We start from the raw sequence: 20,397 nt of genomic DNA, 5'->3' as shown, positions 1-20,397 counted from the left end.
CTGTACCACCCAATGAAATACGCCATCCATTAAAAGTGCAGACATGCCAAGCGCGGGGCTGACAATGAAGGGAAATTGGAATGAGGAAATGCACGCAGATGGAAAATAGTCCAGGGCTCGCCGTTGGAAGGCCGTGTTAATGTTGATATAACAAAGGAAATTCCCTGAGACAGTTTCTATTCAGCATGACTAAATCCCCAAACACACCACAAGGTACCAGATGGCACCAAAAAGCCTTATTTGCTTTTAACACCCGCGCAGACAAAGACATCCTGCAGAGCAAAGGAAACATTTTTATCCTAATCATCGTCATCCTCATAATGGACTTCATCCTGATCATCTTAATCATCATTACCGTGTCATGATCAGCGCTGTTCAGGGACTGAAGGGATTTTTCTTTAGAGGACAATAATTCTGAGACAGATTTGTTGTTTTTTTCCCCTTTTATTCCAGAAATGATATGTTTTACAGTATATTTTTCAGACTGTCAACTAAAGCCCAACTCATACTAGATTCATGAGGCCCATAACGTTTATGAGATTATAAGATTTATTAAGTGGCTGGCAGGCAGTACACAGATATAAAGATGAAAAGGAAATTGTTTCAAATGTGTTTCAATGTGTTATTGATATTATGACTTTTATTTTCCTAAGAGAGTTGTGCACTGAAGTCGTTTCGCAAATGTTAGATCTTAGAATGATATACACATAATATCTGGACAACCTCATTGGATAATAGAAAAGAAATAGACAACAGTATATGAGTTACAGAAGAAACAGGCAGTTCATGTTAACTGGAGCCATTAACAGGGAAAATAGGAGATAACTGACATGCTCCCTAATTTGTTTAGACTTGTTGTAGTGCAGCTGACTTTTGTTTCCTTTGCCTCTGAAACCTGATTTACATGCTGTATATAAATAATATTTATGGATTCATTTATTCTATGAGCGTATCAATTATACATTAGACAATTATTACATTTATTTCCGCTGTTGCATACGACTCACAGATGGCGTTCTTGTTTTGAAGTGTTCCTGTTATCTGTAATAATGACAGTGATTTTACTTATTTGTTTTCTTAAGATGACACAGAAATGAAACCAAACAGACTCCTTACGTTACATGAGAACTAATTAGCATGGCAGTGTGACTGTTAGCATGAGGCCCGTGTTGCTCATTTACACGTTGTTACCGTTACTGCCCTTTTTCTGTCACCACGGCGCTTCGATCTAAACGTTGTGCATCACTTTTCAGCGATGGAATTGAAACTTGACGTCTGCCCAACGCTGTTATACGGAGCTGTTTATTTTGTTCTTAATAGAAATGACCTTCTTAAGTATTTAGTTAGCGAGAACTTGTAACACTGATATTTAAGCAGTTCAACTTGTTGCCTAAGGGCTGAATTTCACATTTAGACACCTTTTTTTTTCACTCTGAATATTAATCGTAAGGAGAGCAGGTTTTTATTTTAAGTTTTGTTTTTAAAAAATAGGACTTATATGTCTATATGTTTCGTTTCGTTTTTGTTTTCCTAATTCCTTTACTTTATCAGCGCCCTCCGTCCAGCCCTAGCACGGCACTTTCTGTTTGTTACACATACTCACTGAAAAGAATAAACCGTCACAAAAAACAATTCAGCCTGGTTTCATATTGCTTCCCTCATCCCCTTGCAGAGCTGGGTCGTACCACAAGTGATCTGAGTTACATTTTTCTCTGCCATACATGCCATGAAAACAATATGTAGTTTTAGATTTGAAACTGCAGCACAACCGCAATTTGTTATTTTGCAGTTCATTCTGCCCAGTTTGGCTCTTTTGTCAGGCTGGTGGTATGTTTAGATTTGTTTTAAAGGTCCCATATTATACTTTTTTTTAAAACAAGAGTCAGAGGTCCAACATCATTGTCGTCAAAGTGTGTTCAACCTGTCAAAAAGTGGCTCTAGTGAGCTCTACTGAGAACAGGCTGCTTCTGTGTCTGCACCTTTAAATGCTAATGAGCTGTGTCTGACCACGCCCCTCTCAGGAGAGGATGGGGCTTTAACTGGCGTTACCATGTGCTAATGTTTGCGGTGGATTTATGACTAGACTAGCTGTTAAAGACGCTGTCATTCAACCTCACCAGTTTGAACTAGAACAGAAGTTCCTGAAGAAGTTCGGACTCTGCAGCTTAAAATATTGTGTGTCTGAATATGTTACTTTGTTTGTATATGTTGTCACTACCATGTAGCTAACACCTAGCTTCCGCTAACTGTAAGGGTAATTGTTATGGTGAGAACAAACCATACACTTTTACACTTTCTTAGTCTTTAAATTTAATATATATATAATATATATATAAGCGAAGCCTGCTTTGCATGGACCCATGTTTAAAGCATTTCTCCGTGAAATGCTGGATGTGCACATGCAAACTTTGGGAAATTTGTTGGTACATTTCCAGCAGAAATAAAATCGATCCACTCGGTCCTGAAAGATTCAGATGAAAGGAGTAAAAGCAACAGAAGCAACAGAGCAGAGAACGTGCTTTGCTCCAACCTTTGGCATGTGTGTTTGCGAAGACAAAAAATGGCTCATACGCATCATGTGGGGACACACATTAGTGTTAAACCTTTATAAAGTGAATTTTGGATAATATGGGGCCTTTAAATTGTAAAAGGTAGCACGCTTTGTGTCACGGACTGTTCATTTAGCCCTCTTGCTGTTTTTATTTCATTTTGTTATTTTAAATAGTTCAATTTTCAGGAGAAGTCCTCCTGTTTTTGAGCCTTACTCTGTGAATCCATTGAGATTCATTATGATTGTAATCTTCACTTCTACGGTCGTCTCTCTTTTCTTTATTTACAGACAAACCTCAAACCAGCGGCTCCCAATCAATCAGCTAGTGTGAGCTCTTTTGTGAGACATCCCACGGCCGTTCGAGAAGCGCTGCATTGTCCCCGTGTCCCGATCTATTCCGAAAGCCGTCGCAATGTGGGCAGTATGTGTTAACATGACTGTGTCCGCCGCCCAGTTCTTTAAATATTGATGTAAACAAGCCCAAATTAAGGCTGATACCCAACCACTTCAACGCTGCACGCACCATTTATTTTAGATGAATGTGTGGAAGCTCAAGAGTACAAAAAAAATGCATTACAGTCCAAACGCCGCGTGGACTGTAAATAATGTTATCAATCATTCATGCACAAGGCTGGAGTGCGGCTCATTTTCACACTCCGACTGTGTCCAACAACTGAAGCCGGCGCGGTGATGGCAGCCGCCCCGTAGCTGTAGCGCACTTCTAAAACTGTAAACTCTCATTGTAAGTGATATTGAGAGTATTAACATGTATTTTTAATTACTGCGTGCTGTGAAGGGTACTGCGGCTTGACGGGGACGGTCTAAATGAAATGCAGCGTCAGGGATTTTCCGTCCCAGTCACATGAATCCAAGGCTTGGAAAACACACACACATATCGACATTAAACAATGAATGTGATTATTCACAGCTGTGCCCCCTCTACAGCACGCTGACCCATCTACAGTGCGGCGTATCTGAGTTCAGTCGGGGCGAAAGGGTGCGTAATTTGACCTTGCAAGCGATCCACCGTCGCCGTGTTACTGCTACGTCAGCAGGGCGCTCAAGGACTGGGAGGGAGTCTGCATATGCCCGTCGGACACTCACTTTACATCCCATTCTGTCTCCTCAAACTGCCTCAGCTGCCCGCGAGTCAATCTTTCTTTATCCGTACTGGAGTGTTTAATTGCGGGAGCGGAGATAAGTGGGGCCGGAGTTAGAGCTGAGTTCAATCAGCTGCATCCAGTTCCATAATCAATACTTCAACACATATTCAACCCTGCCACTTCCACTCTCCTGGAGCACGGACTCCGTCGCCCGTCATTGCTGCTGCACTTTGAGCCCCCGTGCCTCGTCTGAGTTTAGCCTCTCCCTTTCATTCTAACCTACATTTTGCTTTAAGCCTGTTTGCCGTTGTTTGCGTCGGCGAACGGGTGCACTAGTTGTGGGTCTCATATAACGGGCACTGAAGCAGTTATGACAACAGCATTTGGCAGCAATGGCTACATTTACATGGACACGAGTATTCCAGTGATAATTGAAACGATGGCCACGCTGGAACAAAAATGTTCCATGTAATCACTTCTTCAGTTGGAAGAGACTGGTCCAATCAGAAGGCCGAGGCAATCGGATTGAGAGGGGTGGTGTGTAAACACGTACACAGATCAGGCATAACATTACGACCACTGACATGAGAAGCGAATAACATCGAGCATCTTGCAACAGTTCTGACCTGGCACTCGTTTGGATGTTACTTAGACATGTAGCACCCGCCTAGACCTATACAATATTAGGAAAGGTGGTTATAATGATATGCCACCATTTACCCTTCCCTCTTACCCCTCCCCCTCTCTACAGCCAAACGAACTGAAACAATGGGGCCGACAAAGTTAACACTATGTTAAAAATCAAGCTTTCCTTTTGATTCACCCCTAAATTGTTAATCTCTCCTCCCTGGCACCAGCGTTGGCTTAAGAGGCAAGAAAATTGCGAGGAGTGTCCCCTCAACCCCCACTCTCCCCCCTCCAGAAAAACCACCCTTTACATTTACACCAAAGGAAGTCCTAGAGATGTGTCAAAGTACAGGCGGTCTTTATGAAAAGATTTCAGATAATATCTCAAGCCTGTAATTGCCATTTAGATCATCTGTGGCCTTTCGAGACAAAGAGGCGCTCACATTATCACGGCCATGAAAAAGGCTAAAGCCCGTCTGGCTTCATGCGTAGTGTAGAGCCTCCCGACATGTGACAGAGATGTCTGATAGAAGATGGAAATGAGAGAATGAATAGCGGCTCTGACATTGTTCAGCTGGCGCAGGCGGACCTCGTTTACTTTATTTTTTTTTTTTTGTCACAGGAAACATTAGGAGAGAAACTCCTCATGTAAATATGCAGGGAAAGATTTTGTCCTTTATTTTCTTTTATCTCATGTTTTAAAGGTCAGGAGACATCCTTGAAGCTGGCTTTTGCGTCTTAGGTGACCTTTCTCACGAGCACCGTAAATTGAGGGGCTGTGTTCTGACAGAAATCCTGAGTCGTCCGACGTATCAGCCTGCTGCCTGCTCGAGTGAATCGCCGCCGCGGTAGGAATCTGGCCGCTGGTCACATGAAGGGGACGTCTACAGCAGCAGGTTAACCAACAAGCAGTTCAGTTCATATTAGGCTTAACACTCCTGTCTAGCCTCCCTCCGTGTCGAGCATCCTTGTAAGACTGGAGAGCCCCTATGATGTTTAATTGCATGTTGACCCCGAAGGTCAGAATATGTGTGGGTGTTCTCAGGAGACATGGAGCTTAGAGAGACTCAATCACTTTCTTTCACATGTTTCCAGAGGGGAAAGCCAGTAATGAAATTTGGAGGATGGAAGGAGGAGTACGATTTTTTTTTTTGGAGAGGGTGACCTTGCTTAGACCTTAGCATGTACGGTTGTGTCAATGCTGAACATGTTCACAAAAAGGTCACGCACACAGAAATGAGTGTACATGTGCTTAGAAGCCTCATGTTTGAGAATCGCAATTGTCTTTATTGCCATTTGCTGAGGCGGTTGGTACATTGAACTTTCCGTGAAAATAACAATACCAAAAATATATATATGTGTACAAAACACGATTATTTATTTAGGTGTGTCTATGAAAGATTTTATGTGTACGTGTTTGGGAGGTAATGCCTCCGGAGTGTATCTTCCATAGACCGCGTGAAGACGAACACGGAACTGCTCCTCTAAAGTGAAGCCAAAGCAAATAGAGCTCCCCCTGGTGTCTGGCTGCAGAATAGGTCATAAGCTCCACCTCCTCCGTGTTAGTGGATGGGACTTGGGCCAAACTAAAAACACTTTTTCCAACGATGGTTTGTGTCACTTTAGTTAATGAATGTGCATTTGTCTTTTTTTTTTGGATAATTTTTGTTTTAGTTAGTTATTTTAATGCTATAGAAACAGGATGTGACATTGTTGCGACATTAGTCGCCATTCCATCCGTTCTGCAAAGTCATGTAGGACAGCGAAAGTTGTAAAAAAAAAAAAAAAAGCATCTTTCTCTCTTGTATATTCTACTTTTAAGATTTCATATTGTTAGGAGTTTGGGTGGACGGGAAAAGAAGAATTTCATTACACAGAGAAATAAAGGAGAACAAACACTGGCCGCCCTCTCATTTTATCAAATTTGAACTCTCCCAATCTAATGCAGACTGCAAGTTCTGCCTTGTTTCTGAATGTTTACTGTAAATCGGTTCCAAATGAATTGACTTCATGTCTTTTTGCATATTGCAGTTAAAAAGTGTCGACTAACTTGTCTTGCATTAGCCATTTCTCCATTAACTTTTGTGTTGCTGCAAATACTAAACCTTTTTTAAACTGTTGCCCATAAAGTCAGAATAATTTAGCTTTTTTTTAGACGCCTTCCTCCTGTTATACGTTTAGAAGAGCCTGATCAATAAGGTTTGGAGAAGAAGTACACTTCATCTAATAAGAATGAATCGCCTTGCCACAATCATTTCATGAGAAGAGGTAAATAATATTTTATTCCAACTTTATGGGCAACAGTGTATATTTAGTTAGAATTCATTGCTGAGGCTACCTGGTGTAGAGTCCACTCTGCGCACTGTGACAGATTTAGTCAATGCAGAAATATAACAGAGAATATTTTACCCCCCGTGACCCGATCGATTGAAGAGGAAGAGCGATTACATTATGATTATTAACGGTGGCAGGGAGGAGTTTAAATTTCATATTAACAGAGACAATTATCCAGTTCAGAGTGTATCTGACTACAGATGTGCATGCGTGCCCTTTTTACCGTCGCACCGGAAGACGCAAACGTCTTTCTCTGCTGCTATGTCATCTCCACACGCCGCCCTGCACAGACACAGCCACGCTTTCCACCGGGGATGCAGCGTAACATTCCGACTGACAAATCCTCGTACACAGTGTCTGGCTGGAGGGCTGCACCTCACATCAAAGTTGTTTGTGTCAAGGTCAGAAGCTGACTGGTGCGGGGCCGGCGATGCTCAGGCCGTCCACAGACCGAGGGGCTGCAGTTGTTGTGACGCAGCGGCCATTTTATCACAGGGCTGCATGAGGATGCGGCGGTTCATACGCACCTTGTAAAGAAAGCGCGCAACCTTCCAAAAGCTGTAGTGGAAATATACATGGCGACTACAGTCTTTGCTTATTCAACATTAATGACCAGTGGAACGCAGCACAGTTCTATGGATGTGCTGTTAAATTTTGCAGATGGACTTCATCATGGAAACAGTATCTCCTGGGGAAGCAAAAGCTGAGACATAGTATAGTATAAGTGAACATGCTACAATTTATTATTTAGTTTAAAAAATAACAGTAATATTTTACTGCTTTTGCTGTTTTTCATGTTTTTTTAAGTTGTTTCTAAACTGTATTTGTGTCAGGCTGCATCTTTCTGGGGATGACTGTGTCGTCGGTATGGGGTGGGGTGGGGTGGGGTGGGGGGGCCTGGTCCGGTCTAGGTGGGTGCTACACGTCCAAGTAACATCTACAAGAACACCAGGTCCAAAAGGTTCCCAGCTGAACACTGTATTGTCACAAGACACTAAACTTCTCCTGTCAGTGGTTTTAATGTTGTGGCTGATCGGCGTATTCTTCCGTGCTCAACTTCATCCCGGCTTCTGATTTCAGAGCAGTTGCACTCTCCATCAGTCTTTCATCATGTTGTTGTACTTCCTTGTACTTTCCTTGGAGCTCTTAGGATGTTAAAGATGTTTTACATGCACCAAAGGCATAGACCCCAATTTTTACCCATATATATGTATATATAACTTTTTTTTTTTTTTTGCAGGAGCACATACTGTATTTACTGTAAGACAACACGTTCAAATAAAACTGTTAATACAGGAAGGGAATATGTTTATTTGTTCCAGCTCAGCAGTCCGTGTTACTGCTCCATTAGCTCCATATTCTACATTATACTGGGTAAACATTACACCGAAATCAATTCTCTGGTGTTAAAGTTTCCAAGTTTGCAGAGCTAATGTGCAACTATTAAATAGCTTTGTGCAATTCCCTGCGAAATTGTAGTCATTTTTTCGCTGTGCTTAAATTAAGTGCATTAAAGTTGCATTTCGTGTATGACTTTGCACTGATTATTTCTCTTTATAATTGCGTGTGTGCTCAAAGTGTGATTACCGGCCTGCAGCCGACGGAGAATGATCACGTTTTTATTTTTGTTTGCTTTCATGGTTTCAGCCTTCAGAGTGTGCACCCTGACTCCGGCTACGTGCGCTTGCTAATAAAACTCTTTTGTCAACCATCGGCGGAGCACTATCACTTTGAGGCAGAGTCTCGTACGGCACAAAGGCAGAGAGGCCGCATGGATGAATGAAAGTACCTTTGAGTGGGGGCTGCTGTGGGTGCTGCGCTAACGTGTTCTGTCAGGGTGTCTGCGTCAGCGAGTCACCGCAAACTAAATATTAGACACTGAAAAGTCTCTTGTCTTCAGTCAAGAGGACTCTGTGACAGCTCTTCAGAACAGGGGTCTTCAACGTTTTTCAGGCCAAACTGATGAGAGATTAAGTAGGAACCTCCTACCGACTCTATGGGCTCTATGTTAAACTCTACCTAGTGCTATTTATAAATATACATTTTTATTATCATCATTTTGTATTCAGTATAAAGCTATTCAAGATTGAAATATTCATTTAACTTCAAACATGTGTAAACAGTAGGGTGGCCATAAACATAAATATAACTGACTGGTGTACACAACTGACAGATTCAAATTTTAATTTACCAATTCTGCGTAATATGCGGCCTCGTGATTGGCTCAGCAGCCATAGGGGCGTGTCCTACTGTGGTGCAGGAGGCTTAGAGTGGCAGGTCTCGACCAAGGTGGCGCTGTCGAGGCAGTTCCTGAATCGCTGAATGAGTGAAGTGCTGACTGAAAAATAACGTTATCTGCCTCCATTTATCCCTTTACTAAAATCCGTTGGATGTGTATCTAAAAAAACAAAAAAAAAATGTCTAATCAACCGAAGATTACGCGACCCCCCTGCAGTACCTCCGTGGACCACCTAGGGGTCGCAGACCTGCGCTCTAGAATAGAGATGGGGATAATATGTGACGCTGTGATAGGATAAGATTTAGATCATTCAGAGATTTCCCAACAACACAATCTCTTTGTGGGATATCTGCGTCCGTCTATACTCAAAATATAGATTCTAGATAGACAGATGCTTTATTTCATTTCGGTAAACACCTTTGTGCTGACCAGGAATGAAACCAGGATCACCACTACGCCATCTCCATCGCTTACACTGTCTTGTCTGTTCAACAGTTTCGGTTCGTTTGCGATTGTCTCATCTCTACATTAGAAAAGTGAGTGTTGTCTTAAAAGGGCTGCAACTGATCGCAGCTTCCAAAAAACAAAAAAAGACCAACATCTGCCGTGGAAGTTATTACATCCAATATAAACCAAGCTGCAAATTGAACACGGCTCATTGAACCATTTTAACCCGCAATCACGGAAATCTGGCAAAGTGGCCGAATAGTGTTAACACGCCAATCTCCAATCCTTAACGACCGTGTCACCCGACACTTGTTCTGGGGGCCATTGTGCCGGCATGATCACATTAAGATCCTGATAATCTCCACAGTAGATGAAGGCTACTTAACAAGCTGATTTTAAGCTCTTCAGCAGGCTTTCTGTCAACTTCTGGCAGCCTGCGGCGCACACAGACGGACACCCCGACTGACGGACCAGAACACCGGGAAGAGTCAACACAAGCACTCCAAAGCTGATTCGGGGAGATTTACAATCTGGCATCTGACTGGTTGGAAAGAAAAAAGAAAAAAAAAAAAAAGGAAATGTGCCAATAGCTTGTTAGCTCTTGGCGCATGTTTATGTGTTTGGTGCTTTGGCAACAGATGTCACTTGCTGATACTCTATACTAGACTACTTGAAGGTAATTGGTATCATATTCAGAAACGGATTAGCACATCAGCCATAAGATGGGAAGTGAATTATATAGATGTGCTTTGTTGAAGTGCAGAAATGATGAGAAATATATGTGCAGGATGGAAACACACGGGAGATTAAAAAAAAAGTGAACTCCGGGGCTAATAAAATCAGCCTGGTACGGTTCATTCATAGACTCAAGACGGATTTGAACAGACCGGCAGAGGAGCGGCTTACAATTTGATTACATTGTTAAGAATATTGATGATACGGTGACAAATTCAACACTGTATGCTGAGAGCGCTCGTAAATCCACAGCAGTCTGCACAATTGCTGATCTTCAAAAGAGGACTGCAAACATCTGCTGGTGAATGTTTTATAATCCTATCAGAAAGACAGATGTGCTCCGAACACTGCAGCAGCAAATGGGAACAGAAGGGGAAACACAATGCACAAACACTATTTCTCTCTCCGTCTCGCCCTCTCGCACGCACGCAAATATAATGTCTGCATTTACATGTACTTAAGCGAAAAGATTATTCTTGACTTTTGCTTGTAACCTGATTTCTGAAACCACATAAACAGGAAATCTTGTTGTTGTTTTTTTCAGTCAAGGGATTAACGGAAACTGGGTTAACACAGGTAGATTTCTGCTAAATCTTGTAAACATACTTTTAAAATATATGCTTGGGCAAAGACCCAGGGTAATACAAGACTCTGTGGACTTAGCGATGTGCCGAGATAAAAACAGATGAAACGGGCGTCCACGATTAATAGTGGGATATTTGCAGCTTGGAAACCAGCCCAAACATGCCCCGCCCACACAGTGTTTATGGGGGAATCCTGGTTTGAATTTAGTCCGTTGGATACTGATCACCAAAGATTTTCTGCGCCAAAAACAAATAGTTTGGGCGGTGATGGACAGAGGAGTAACAGCAACACGATCATACACAAAACCTGAACGCCATAGAGATGTACAACTATTTGATGCTGATTTGCAGGTGTAATACTTAAACCACGTCACCATGCTACGCTAACATCTGCATGCTTGGATGGAACACATTCATCCATCCTTTATTTATTTTACCTTATCCTGCAATAGGCTGAGCCAAACCCAGCTGGCTTTAGGCAAGAGGTCACCAGTCCTTCACGGGGCTAACACAGACAAATTACCATCTACACTCACATGCACACCAATTTAGTGCATGTATTTGAGGAAACCAGAACACTTGGAGAAATGCAGGCACAGGGAGAACACAGATTCCCCAGCAGGTCAGCGTAACTTTCTAGATTTGGGAGAGATGTTAAAGGATTTATATTGCCTGAGCACCGTGTACAAAATTTGTCCACAAAGTACATTTTGCCCAGATGGTTTTTTGGGAGAAGGAATGGCAGTGAGCATATCTGCATAAAATTCCATGGAAATAAACACCGGTTTATACAGAGATGTGTTTCTCCTTTTTATAGGTAAGGAATAGAGCAGTCCGCTTAAGGTTTTACTGGGGGATAAAATGTATAATGGAGTTCTATTTGTGTGCCTGCTCATGTAACACAGAGAAAATCTGAAATTGGTAAATGTTACTGCTGTAGGCCTCTGCGGTGTCAAGCCTTTTCAGACTGGGTGATTTGGAAAATTGGAAATGGCACCACTGCGAGATCCTAAAAAAAAAATCTGGGAATCGCCACGGATAGCGGGGCCATATGGTATATTCACAACGGACCATGTTCAAAAATATGTGCAAATATGAACAATCACTCATGGGCACCATAGATTTCACATTGAAAAAAGTCAATCCAAGAATATGTAATTTTGACGAAATTAAACTTGTGATAATAACAATAAAAAACAAAGTTTATCTCTCGGCATGAACATATTATGTTTTGAATTCATCTACATTTGTGCGAAATACAAGTCATTTAGTCATATATGTAAGTTGCTCAACAAATCTTCTCATGAAGACCCCAACAACACAATTTATCATTGTATTTACTCTGCTCCAGCTGCTCCCTTATGTAATGAATTCTGGGTAAATCCCATCAACAAACCAGCTCCGCAAAAGAAGAAACTGGAAAAAAAAAGTGGGAGACTGGACTTAAGATTTAAGTTAATGTTAGTGATATAGTTGGTTAATTACTACAGTCTTTGGGGTTTTATATTGTTGTAGCAATTAATAAGTAAAGTAACTGGAGACTCTTGATGTAATTTGGAATTAACAATAGTAAGTGGCTTCAAATTACTTTTTTATGTGAAACTAAAGTTAGCAAGTTGTTTAAGCAAGTGTCGGCCCTTGTTTTAGCAAGCAAGTTTTTAAAATACTTGATTCATATTTAATTTCAAGCAAACGTTTGCAAATGGCTGCAATTTAAAGTGAGCAGAGATGTGTTTTTTCCTCTACGTAACGTTAGCTTAAGGAGCAAACGCTTGTTAGTCGTTAGCTAACACCGGGTTAGCCATTAGCTAGCAGTGTTAGCAAAGGGGTGTGTGTGTGTGCGTGTCATTTGCATGTGAAAGTATGAAGTAATATAATTGCTTATAAAACATCACACAGCAACAACCCCTGCAGTGCTATTTCTGTTTCTGAGAGGAAATGTGACATTGAATGGTGCAGCTGTCGAACCTTTCCCCGCATAACCCCCTACCCAACCCCAGCTAATGGCGCTAATATCCTAAAGGACATGTCTGACACTACCTGTGATAATGCCTCCTTCAAACATCTCATGCTCTCTCCCCGAACCCCAAATGCACTGGTAATAAATATTAAGTAAACAGTTACTTATTTTGAGGAAACAAATAAAAGTTTTCTTAAGTTTTCATATTTCCAGCCTCACAAAACATTTATAGATAAGACAGGCAACTGCCCACGCGTCCATTTCTGGATTTGCTTTTTTTATTTTGTGTATTTATTTATTTTTCAAACCAATCGAGATGAAATATTGAAGAACCTCTGAGTCGGACGGAGATCCTGAAAACCTGTAGTGTACACTCCAAAATGCTCAAAAGCCACTCCGAGCCTCTAAAGGAGTGGTACAACATCCGCACAATCGTACATATTCAATCTGAACCTTTTACATTTCGGTTCTTAGCTGGATTGAATATTTGAGTGTGATTGCAGTGCTTCTGATAAAAGCACCATTTGATAATGCAGGCCCTCACTGCACTCCGATACTCTCGTTCATTATTTATGCCGTGGTCATTTTTAGTCCCTTCCTTTTAACAAATAAAATAGTAATAATAGAAGACATTACCCTTAAGCCGTAAGACTGTATTTAAATGGTATTTGAAATCTCCATTTGCTGAAATGGGCAGAACCAGGGCCCAAAGGATTACTTTGGAGGGGGGGCTTGCGTGCATGTGTGTTCATATTTTAGTATTTGTGTCTAAGTGGTCTGTAAGCACATGTGAGCACACATTTACTGCATGCAGAAATTTATGTTTTTTTTTGTAGAAGTCTTGCTGAATGCTGCCTAATGCAATTTCTAGATGTAGTTACAGTATATACTGTCTTTGAGATTTTTCAGTGGGATCCCAGAGAACTCGATGATAAAACGTTAGCCCCTAAATTCATTCTTTCTTTTTCCTGTTTGGTGACGTGATGAGTTTCCAGGAGGGTCCAGAAACACGGAGAGTTGTTCAAAATGTTAAGATAAGATGAACAAAGCCGTGGTCACCTTTTCTTATTGAATCACTTTAGCGCGGAAAACAAAATCTTTTGTTAAATTTCCACAACACAAACACATATCATAATACGTTCTGTAAGTGTGATGTTCCAAAATTGTGGGAAATGTGGTAAACAAATTGCTATGTTTACCACATTTTATGGTATGTACCGAGTCCATGCTGAGATAATGTGCAGCCGCCTAAAGCAAACACTATTTAATAGTGAAATAAATGCGATCTGGCACAAGGGGATGCCATAAAAACCTGGCACTGTGTTCTCAAGAGCAACAGCTAAACAGAGCTTTGCATCTCCTCGATTCATGAATGATCATAAGGGCATCTTCCCCCATGTGAATTGTATATCGTATGCTATATCTTATATCTATACAGTAAAGAAAACTCAGCAAGCCAGGCTCATTAATGTAGATTTGTCCTTTTTTTTTATCCCTCCACTCGACTGCACCCCACGGCTGCTTAGACCTCACACATTCTGCCCCTTACACATTCTGAAATTTATAGTATGGGCAACGAGGTGAAATCCCAACCTCCTTTGAAAGCATTGATTGGAGTCACGCACGACATTATGGAAAACTATTGCATTGGATTCCAGTTGGATGTTAAGACAATGAAGTAGGGGAGCGCAAAGCATGCTGTATTTGTATTTTTTTTACTTACACTTCTAATTTAGGATATGTAAGAGTAATAAAGTTGTTTTTTAATTAGCCAGTATAATAATTATGGATGTATATGCACTATTGGTTGATGTTTTCCATTAAGTGCAGCTAATAGAGGTGATTTAGGCTGAGTTGAAGGGGCAGAACATGACTGTGATGATGATTTGGTGGATTTTGAGTACCAATAGGTAGACCATTTTCCATGTACCATTACCAATAGACAATAGTCTGAATTACTGAGCTAATAAATGATACCTAAGTCGAATGCTAACGTGAGAGAACCTGACCGCAGACGTCTCAATACGAATGTAACGTAACAGAATGATCTCCAGGTCTAGTTATTTGCTGCCTCCACAGCCCAGTTAAGGTAAAAAACTGAATCTATTTGACAAAACTAGTGATGCAGTTAAGTCGTGTTTTGTCCAGTCACAGCCTCCAGACTTTTCACCCTGACTCCTCAACGTCACTCAATCCAGGATGTTTTTCTTCTTCTCGAATATAAATAATTCTAAAAGTATTTGTGTGAAATAAGTATTTGCACTTTTTTCCGAATACTGTATTTCACTCCAGCTCCACCCCTACAGTGAAGCCCAGACTCTCCAGGTTAAACTGTTTCTTGTGCAGTAGCGATTCGCTTGGTGATCTCCGGAAGTGAATTTGGAAGCTGTCTTTTGAGCGCAGACATATAAAAAAAAAAATATCTCCCTAAAGGTCATCGCTGACTGATGTTACAGTTCTGCTGATTGACATATAAATCTAGAGCAGTGGTTTCTTCTTGTCACCTTTACTTAAGACAGCTGCATTATATCCAACACTCCAAGGGACGCCTTTCTGCTGCGGATACAACCGAGCAGAGTGATTTTACTCCTGGGGCTGCGCCTGAAGTGTTTCAAAAGTACGGCCAAGAAAAATAAACTAATACTCATCCATTGTGTGTTTTTTAATCTTGTCATCTTCCCTCTAATTCCCTATGATATGCTGATGTTTTCATCAAGTAGTCTCTCTTCCTCTTCTTCTTCTTCTTCTTCGTCTCCGCTCTCTCCCCCGTTCCCTCCCTCTCCTAAATAATCTCTCAGCCTGTCTGCTGCAGTCTCTGCGACGGCGCTACAGTATGTCAAAGTATGCTAATGAGGCGGCGGCATATGGCTCATTCCTTATTTAAGCTCAGGAGTCAGACAGACAGTAAGCCACCGCGGCTCTCCCTGCGTCTCGTCTCCCCCTACCTGTCCCTGCTGGATCGCGGCATGATGATCTCTTAATGAGGCTCAAGCGATATCACAATCAGCTCAACACCAGGCAGGATCAGCTAACTTATCGCTCCAATCCGAGCTGATTTGTAAATCCCTTTACGAGGACGCCGTACAAGAAGTACACTTGGCACCCGCGCGTCTTTTGAAAAAGAAAAAAAAAAAAAAAAAAAAACGGGGAGGGTGGGTTTGACACTCGCGAGTTATTTCTGCGTAGGTGCCCTCGCTTCGCCCCAAGCACGAATCCATGCATAGGCAGACTCGCGCATAAGCGTTCACCCACTGACAGGCCGGTATGCAGCCCTGTTCCATCATGCTGCGCTAAGCACTCTGTCACTCTGACAGTCCCGCTTTATTTGATGATAGGAGGGTACGACCTTGCCTATCTCACGCAGTTAGTCACCGATTTACAAGTGCACACGCGCACACGCGAGCAATTCACTGTCATGTCGATTAACTTGAGCCCGGAGTTCGATACGCGCTATTTGTTTGTAGTGGAGGCGCAGGGTAAACTAAGGCGGGGGTAATCACGCCATTGTAGGATAATGCAGTACTTTACAGCATATTTGCAGTGATCCTGCATCTTTTTTTTTTTTTATTTTGAAGGGTTGTCAGTGCACGTAGTTACCGTAGCTGTGTTGCTGCTGCTGCTGCTGCTGCTGCTGCTGCTGCTGCTGCTTGTGCCGACATAAACAGCTAAACGCTGTGGAAATTACAAAAATATATCTGCAGCCAAAGATGGCTGGCAAAGTTGTTTATACATCAGAGAAATCATTCTTATTGGAAATGTGGAGACGTCTTCACGCCTTCCTAACATTTCCATTTCAGACACAAACTAGAGTTTTTTTTAAATATCCGTCAAAATGCTGTCAACATCTAAACGCGGTAGACTTATTTATACCTGTACGGATGTGGCGTACTTTTTATGCAGCTCGCAACGTTTTGTTAAAAAAAGGAAGCGAGACAGACATTATGTCTAGTTGATGATAGAGTTTTTTTAATTTGTCAATGTTAAGATTCCAAAATTGAGTCAATTGATGTTTTAGTAACACTTGGTTTGGTCCAATGTGGGTACCTGAAGGATCACGTATGGTTTTCCTACATGACGAAAGCTCATGAGAAGCTGTAGAGTCGCTGTTTTCTGCAAAGAAACCTCGATGAAATAGACGACGAGACAGACATTTTCAGACAAAGTCAGATCAGAGAAATAATTTACCTGGAAAACACTGGGACAGCTTTACTCTTTCAGAACTTTTTGACACGTTCTCCGAAGTTGTCTTAAATGTCCATCTGAAAAGGCTCCTGTAAAGTACCGTGGGGAGTAGACGGGGGAGTGTAGCCTAAGCTGGTGCATTTGTCAAACGTCTGGCTCGTTCTGTAGAACAGGGCCGTCACAAGTGGAGCTGGAGCCCCGAGCTGGAAGGGGGCCCCCTACAGACAGCTGATATCATTGTCATTGATATGGACCAATGGCGGCTGCTTTGAGTGACTAGAGGGGCTGACAATGGTTGTTTGTATATATGTGTCTCTGTGTTAGCCCTGCGATGGGCTGGCAACCTGTCCAGGTGTACCCCACCTTCTCGACCGATGATAGCTCGGATCGGATCCAGCAAACCCTAGTGCAACCCCTAGTGAGGATTAAGCAGTAGTAGGAGATGAGATGAGCATGTCAGCATGAACAAAATGATGTCATTTTGTTCGTTCTGTGATGTGCAGATTCTGTGATGCTAGTGGCCACTCCCAGAAGGTCGGTGTACAGTATGTGTGTTTGTGCTTGTTCCTGTTCACGTAGGTACAAACCGCACAAGACATTTCAAAGTATCCATCAAAATGTTGACGTCATCCAACAAAATGGAAAAAGATTAACGCATTCCCTTCAGTATGCTTCTTCTTATGCAGTTCGCACTGAAAAGCATAAGTTCAGACAGCTTCCAAAATAGGCCCCTGGATGTATTACTGAGATATATCACAACCTGTAAAGAGAGAAAATCTAAAAAAAAAAAAAAAAAAAAACCACAGCTTGTGATAGATTTATGTAGCTGAAATTTGAAAACTCTTTAAGTGTTACAAGGCCTTAGTTCTCTCTTAAGAACTGCTCTGCTTTCCCCGAGGAGTGTTACGGTACACTTCTGAGCACAGGGAAATAAATGGATCTAACCAGGGAGATGGTGTGCGTGTGTGTGTGTGTGTGTGCGCACGCTAAAACACATCTAAACTCCACTTCCAAATATATCTTCAAACAGCTCAATGTCAGTGTTTGTTCACCTCGCTGTCTCTCATTCCCATAAGACACAGTGCTTCCAGTATCCAGTCTCGCTTAAACAGTAATGTTTACTTTAGAAAGGCCAGACGACTGAAAGATGTTTGATCAGACTGGGAAAAAAAAGAAACTTAAGACACTCTAAATGTCTATTTTTTTATTTTTTTGAACTCTTTAAAAGAAATTATCGCGACTGGAGTGCGTGATTTACGACGCGTAAACAGGTCAGGGGACGCGTCGAATGTAATGCCGTTTCTTTATGCGTTTTTGAAGCGGAATGACGAATCGGTCCACGCAAAAAAAAAGACAGAAGCTGTATTTTAATGCGCCGGCTTCGCATTTCATCTTTCACGTTCTGCGCTACAAATCATAGCATCTTTATATCTGGAATGACATCTCGGCATCAGCAGACAAATTGGATAACGGAGGGTTTTTGAATCTCAACTCCCGCTGTAATGGCACCATTTACTTAGCACGCTAAACAAAAAAAAAAGTGCCACCGTGATTCATTGTTCGCGTCTCTCTCTGTGCAGTTTTTTCCCGACTTTCTTGTGCTTTGCTCTTTTTTTTTCTCTCTCTCTCGCTCGCTTTTATTTCAGCACAAAGAAAAACATTTTCAAAAAGGTCCACTTCAAACTTGCACTTAAGATCTTCTTCTGTGATGAAACCGGCGGCGGATTGCCGCGTGAGACTCTTAAGTTGTCGCAAGTGTGGTCGGAGCAGGTGCTCAAGAAAATAAAATAACCAATATATAACATTGTGTAGTGGTAAAGTTGCAGCTGGAAAGTTGGTTGTCTCTGTTTTGGAGTATATTTAGTGCAGAAAAGCACATTTCTTTACGTTCACCTTTCTGTAAATGTTTCTATTTTGAGCTTGAGCGCTCTGTGCGTCTGCGTGCTCCTCTGACTCACCGTCCAGCCTCCTCCGTCCGTGGTCATGTCACAGTAGACCTGGAAGCCCGCGGGGTGGTGAACTGGAAACACGGAGTAGATGCCGTCTTCCCTCTGACCACTGGCGTACAGATCACCGCAGTCACGGGGACGCGAGCCTGGGGACACGTGAGAGTCGGGAGACGTTAAAGCAGGAATTAGGTTTGCAAAGGCGAAGCTCGTTACACACTGCCGTCCTCCTTTTCACGGGCACACGGGTACAGAAAATGTGAAGGAACTTTTTTATTTTCGTATTTTTTTTGGTCAGAATTTACCCGAAAGAGTTAGCTCACGCTCGAGAGTAGCTGTTTTGGGAGGCAAGGCCGAAGAGATAGACGATTAGATGGATGGGAGGGTGATGGATGACACCGTGGGACAATAATGTCAGTGCGGCAAAGATAAAGATAGAGAGGGGGTGGGAGGGGCAAGTGGGTCGAAATGAAGACAGAAGGGAATGAGAGTGGAGTGCAGACACACTGCAAAACAACAGACATAATAAGGAAGTTAGAGGAGAATCTTATTTGAGTTAGATAATGCAGATGGAGAGACGGAAAGGCTGGAGTGAGTGTATAACAGTGAGAATTCATGAAGAGTTAGTGAGGAGGGTAAGTGACAGAGGGAGCTTGTAAGCTACAGCAGAGCAGAACAGCAGCGCCCTTGTCTGCGACTGAGAAACCCATCTTACACAAGGGATGCCGAATCTATTCCCCAGGAAGCCGGAGAGGAGCTCTGTGATGAGGACAGTGTCGTAGATTATGCATGCCAGCCTTCACCGGGTCAAACCCCTGAATTTAAAACAGGGCCATGCAAGAGTTTTACTTTATTTTTTTCCATCTTCTTCTTCTTCCTTCATAGTCGCTACACGGTACAGAATGTTTTCTCTCCCCGAAGCTTTTCCACTTCTCCGTGAAAGCCTCAATTATTAAGCTCCGGCTTTCATCATCGTCTTACATAAATGGTAGCGTTTCGATCTCGCCTTTGTCACAGGAAACTATCTGGGATGTTTCATAAAAGGGACTATCGTCGTGAATTAAAACCCGAGCGCTCCACAACAAGGACTTTTAAAGTTTTTCGGTTTACAGAAAACACACTACACTACAGGAAATAAAAAAAAAAAAACCCAAGGACCTTGTATATTCACTGCACTCATGTTCCAGGTCCACATTTGTCACCAGGTTCGCCTATGTGGTGGATCCGCGTTAGTTTGTAACAAATGTTTAGTCGTTTTAGGTTTCCAAACATCTGGTTGAGTGTGAACTTATTCTTTTGTTCCTCGTTCTGTTCTTTAATTTCATTCATCAGATTTATTGTAATAGTACGCTGCTGATCGTTTGTCAGTTCGTTTCACATCGTCGTTTAGGTCTTCAGTGTCTTTCTTAATTTCTTTAGTGGCCATCTTGCCACCTAGATAGCAGTTTCAAATTGACACAGCGACTTAAATCCATCCATCCATCCAGCCATCCATCCATCCATGAATGAATGATGCCTAAATCTTTACAAATGGCACAACAACTTTTATATTTATTTATGGTTTTATTTTGTATCTCTATGGAATAAAAATACTTTTACCTATTTCACTTATTTTATTTTATTCAGTGGAGCTGTTTAGGCTTTTTTTTTTTTTTAAAGTTATTTTGCCAGGGCTGTTCAAAACGCTGC

General features: G+C 41.9%; 1 protein-coding gene across 2 annotated transcripts in view; it reads right to left on the bottom strand.

Annotated features, from left to right (window-relative positions):
- The window catches only part of fibcd1b (fibrinogen C domain containing 1b), a 116,194-nt gene that overhangs the window by 42,105 nt on the left and 53,692 nt on the right, over positions 1-20,397 (bottom strand). For both annotated transcript variants that reach the window (XM_047570483.1, XM_047570484.1), the window contains one exon: positions 18,721-18,857. In XM_047570483.1, the coding sequence (XP_047426439.1) occupies positions 18,721-18,857 (137 nt within the window). The remainder of the gene's footprint in view (positions 1-18,720; positions 18,858-20,397) is intronic.

The sequence above is a fragment of the Mugil cephalus genome, chromosome 19 (assembly GCF_022458985.1).
Source record: "Mugil cephalus isolate CIBA_MC_2020 chromosome 19, CIBA_Mcephalus_1.1, whole genome shotgun sequence".
Taxonomy (NCBI): domain Eukaryota; kingdom Metazoa; phylum Chordata; class Actinopteri; order Mugiliformes; family Mugilidae; genus Mugil; species Mugil cephalus.
This window is presented reverse-complemented; position numbering and strand designations above follow the sequence as displayed.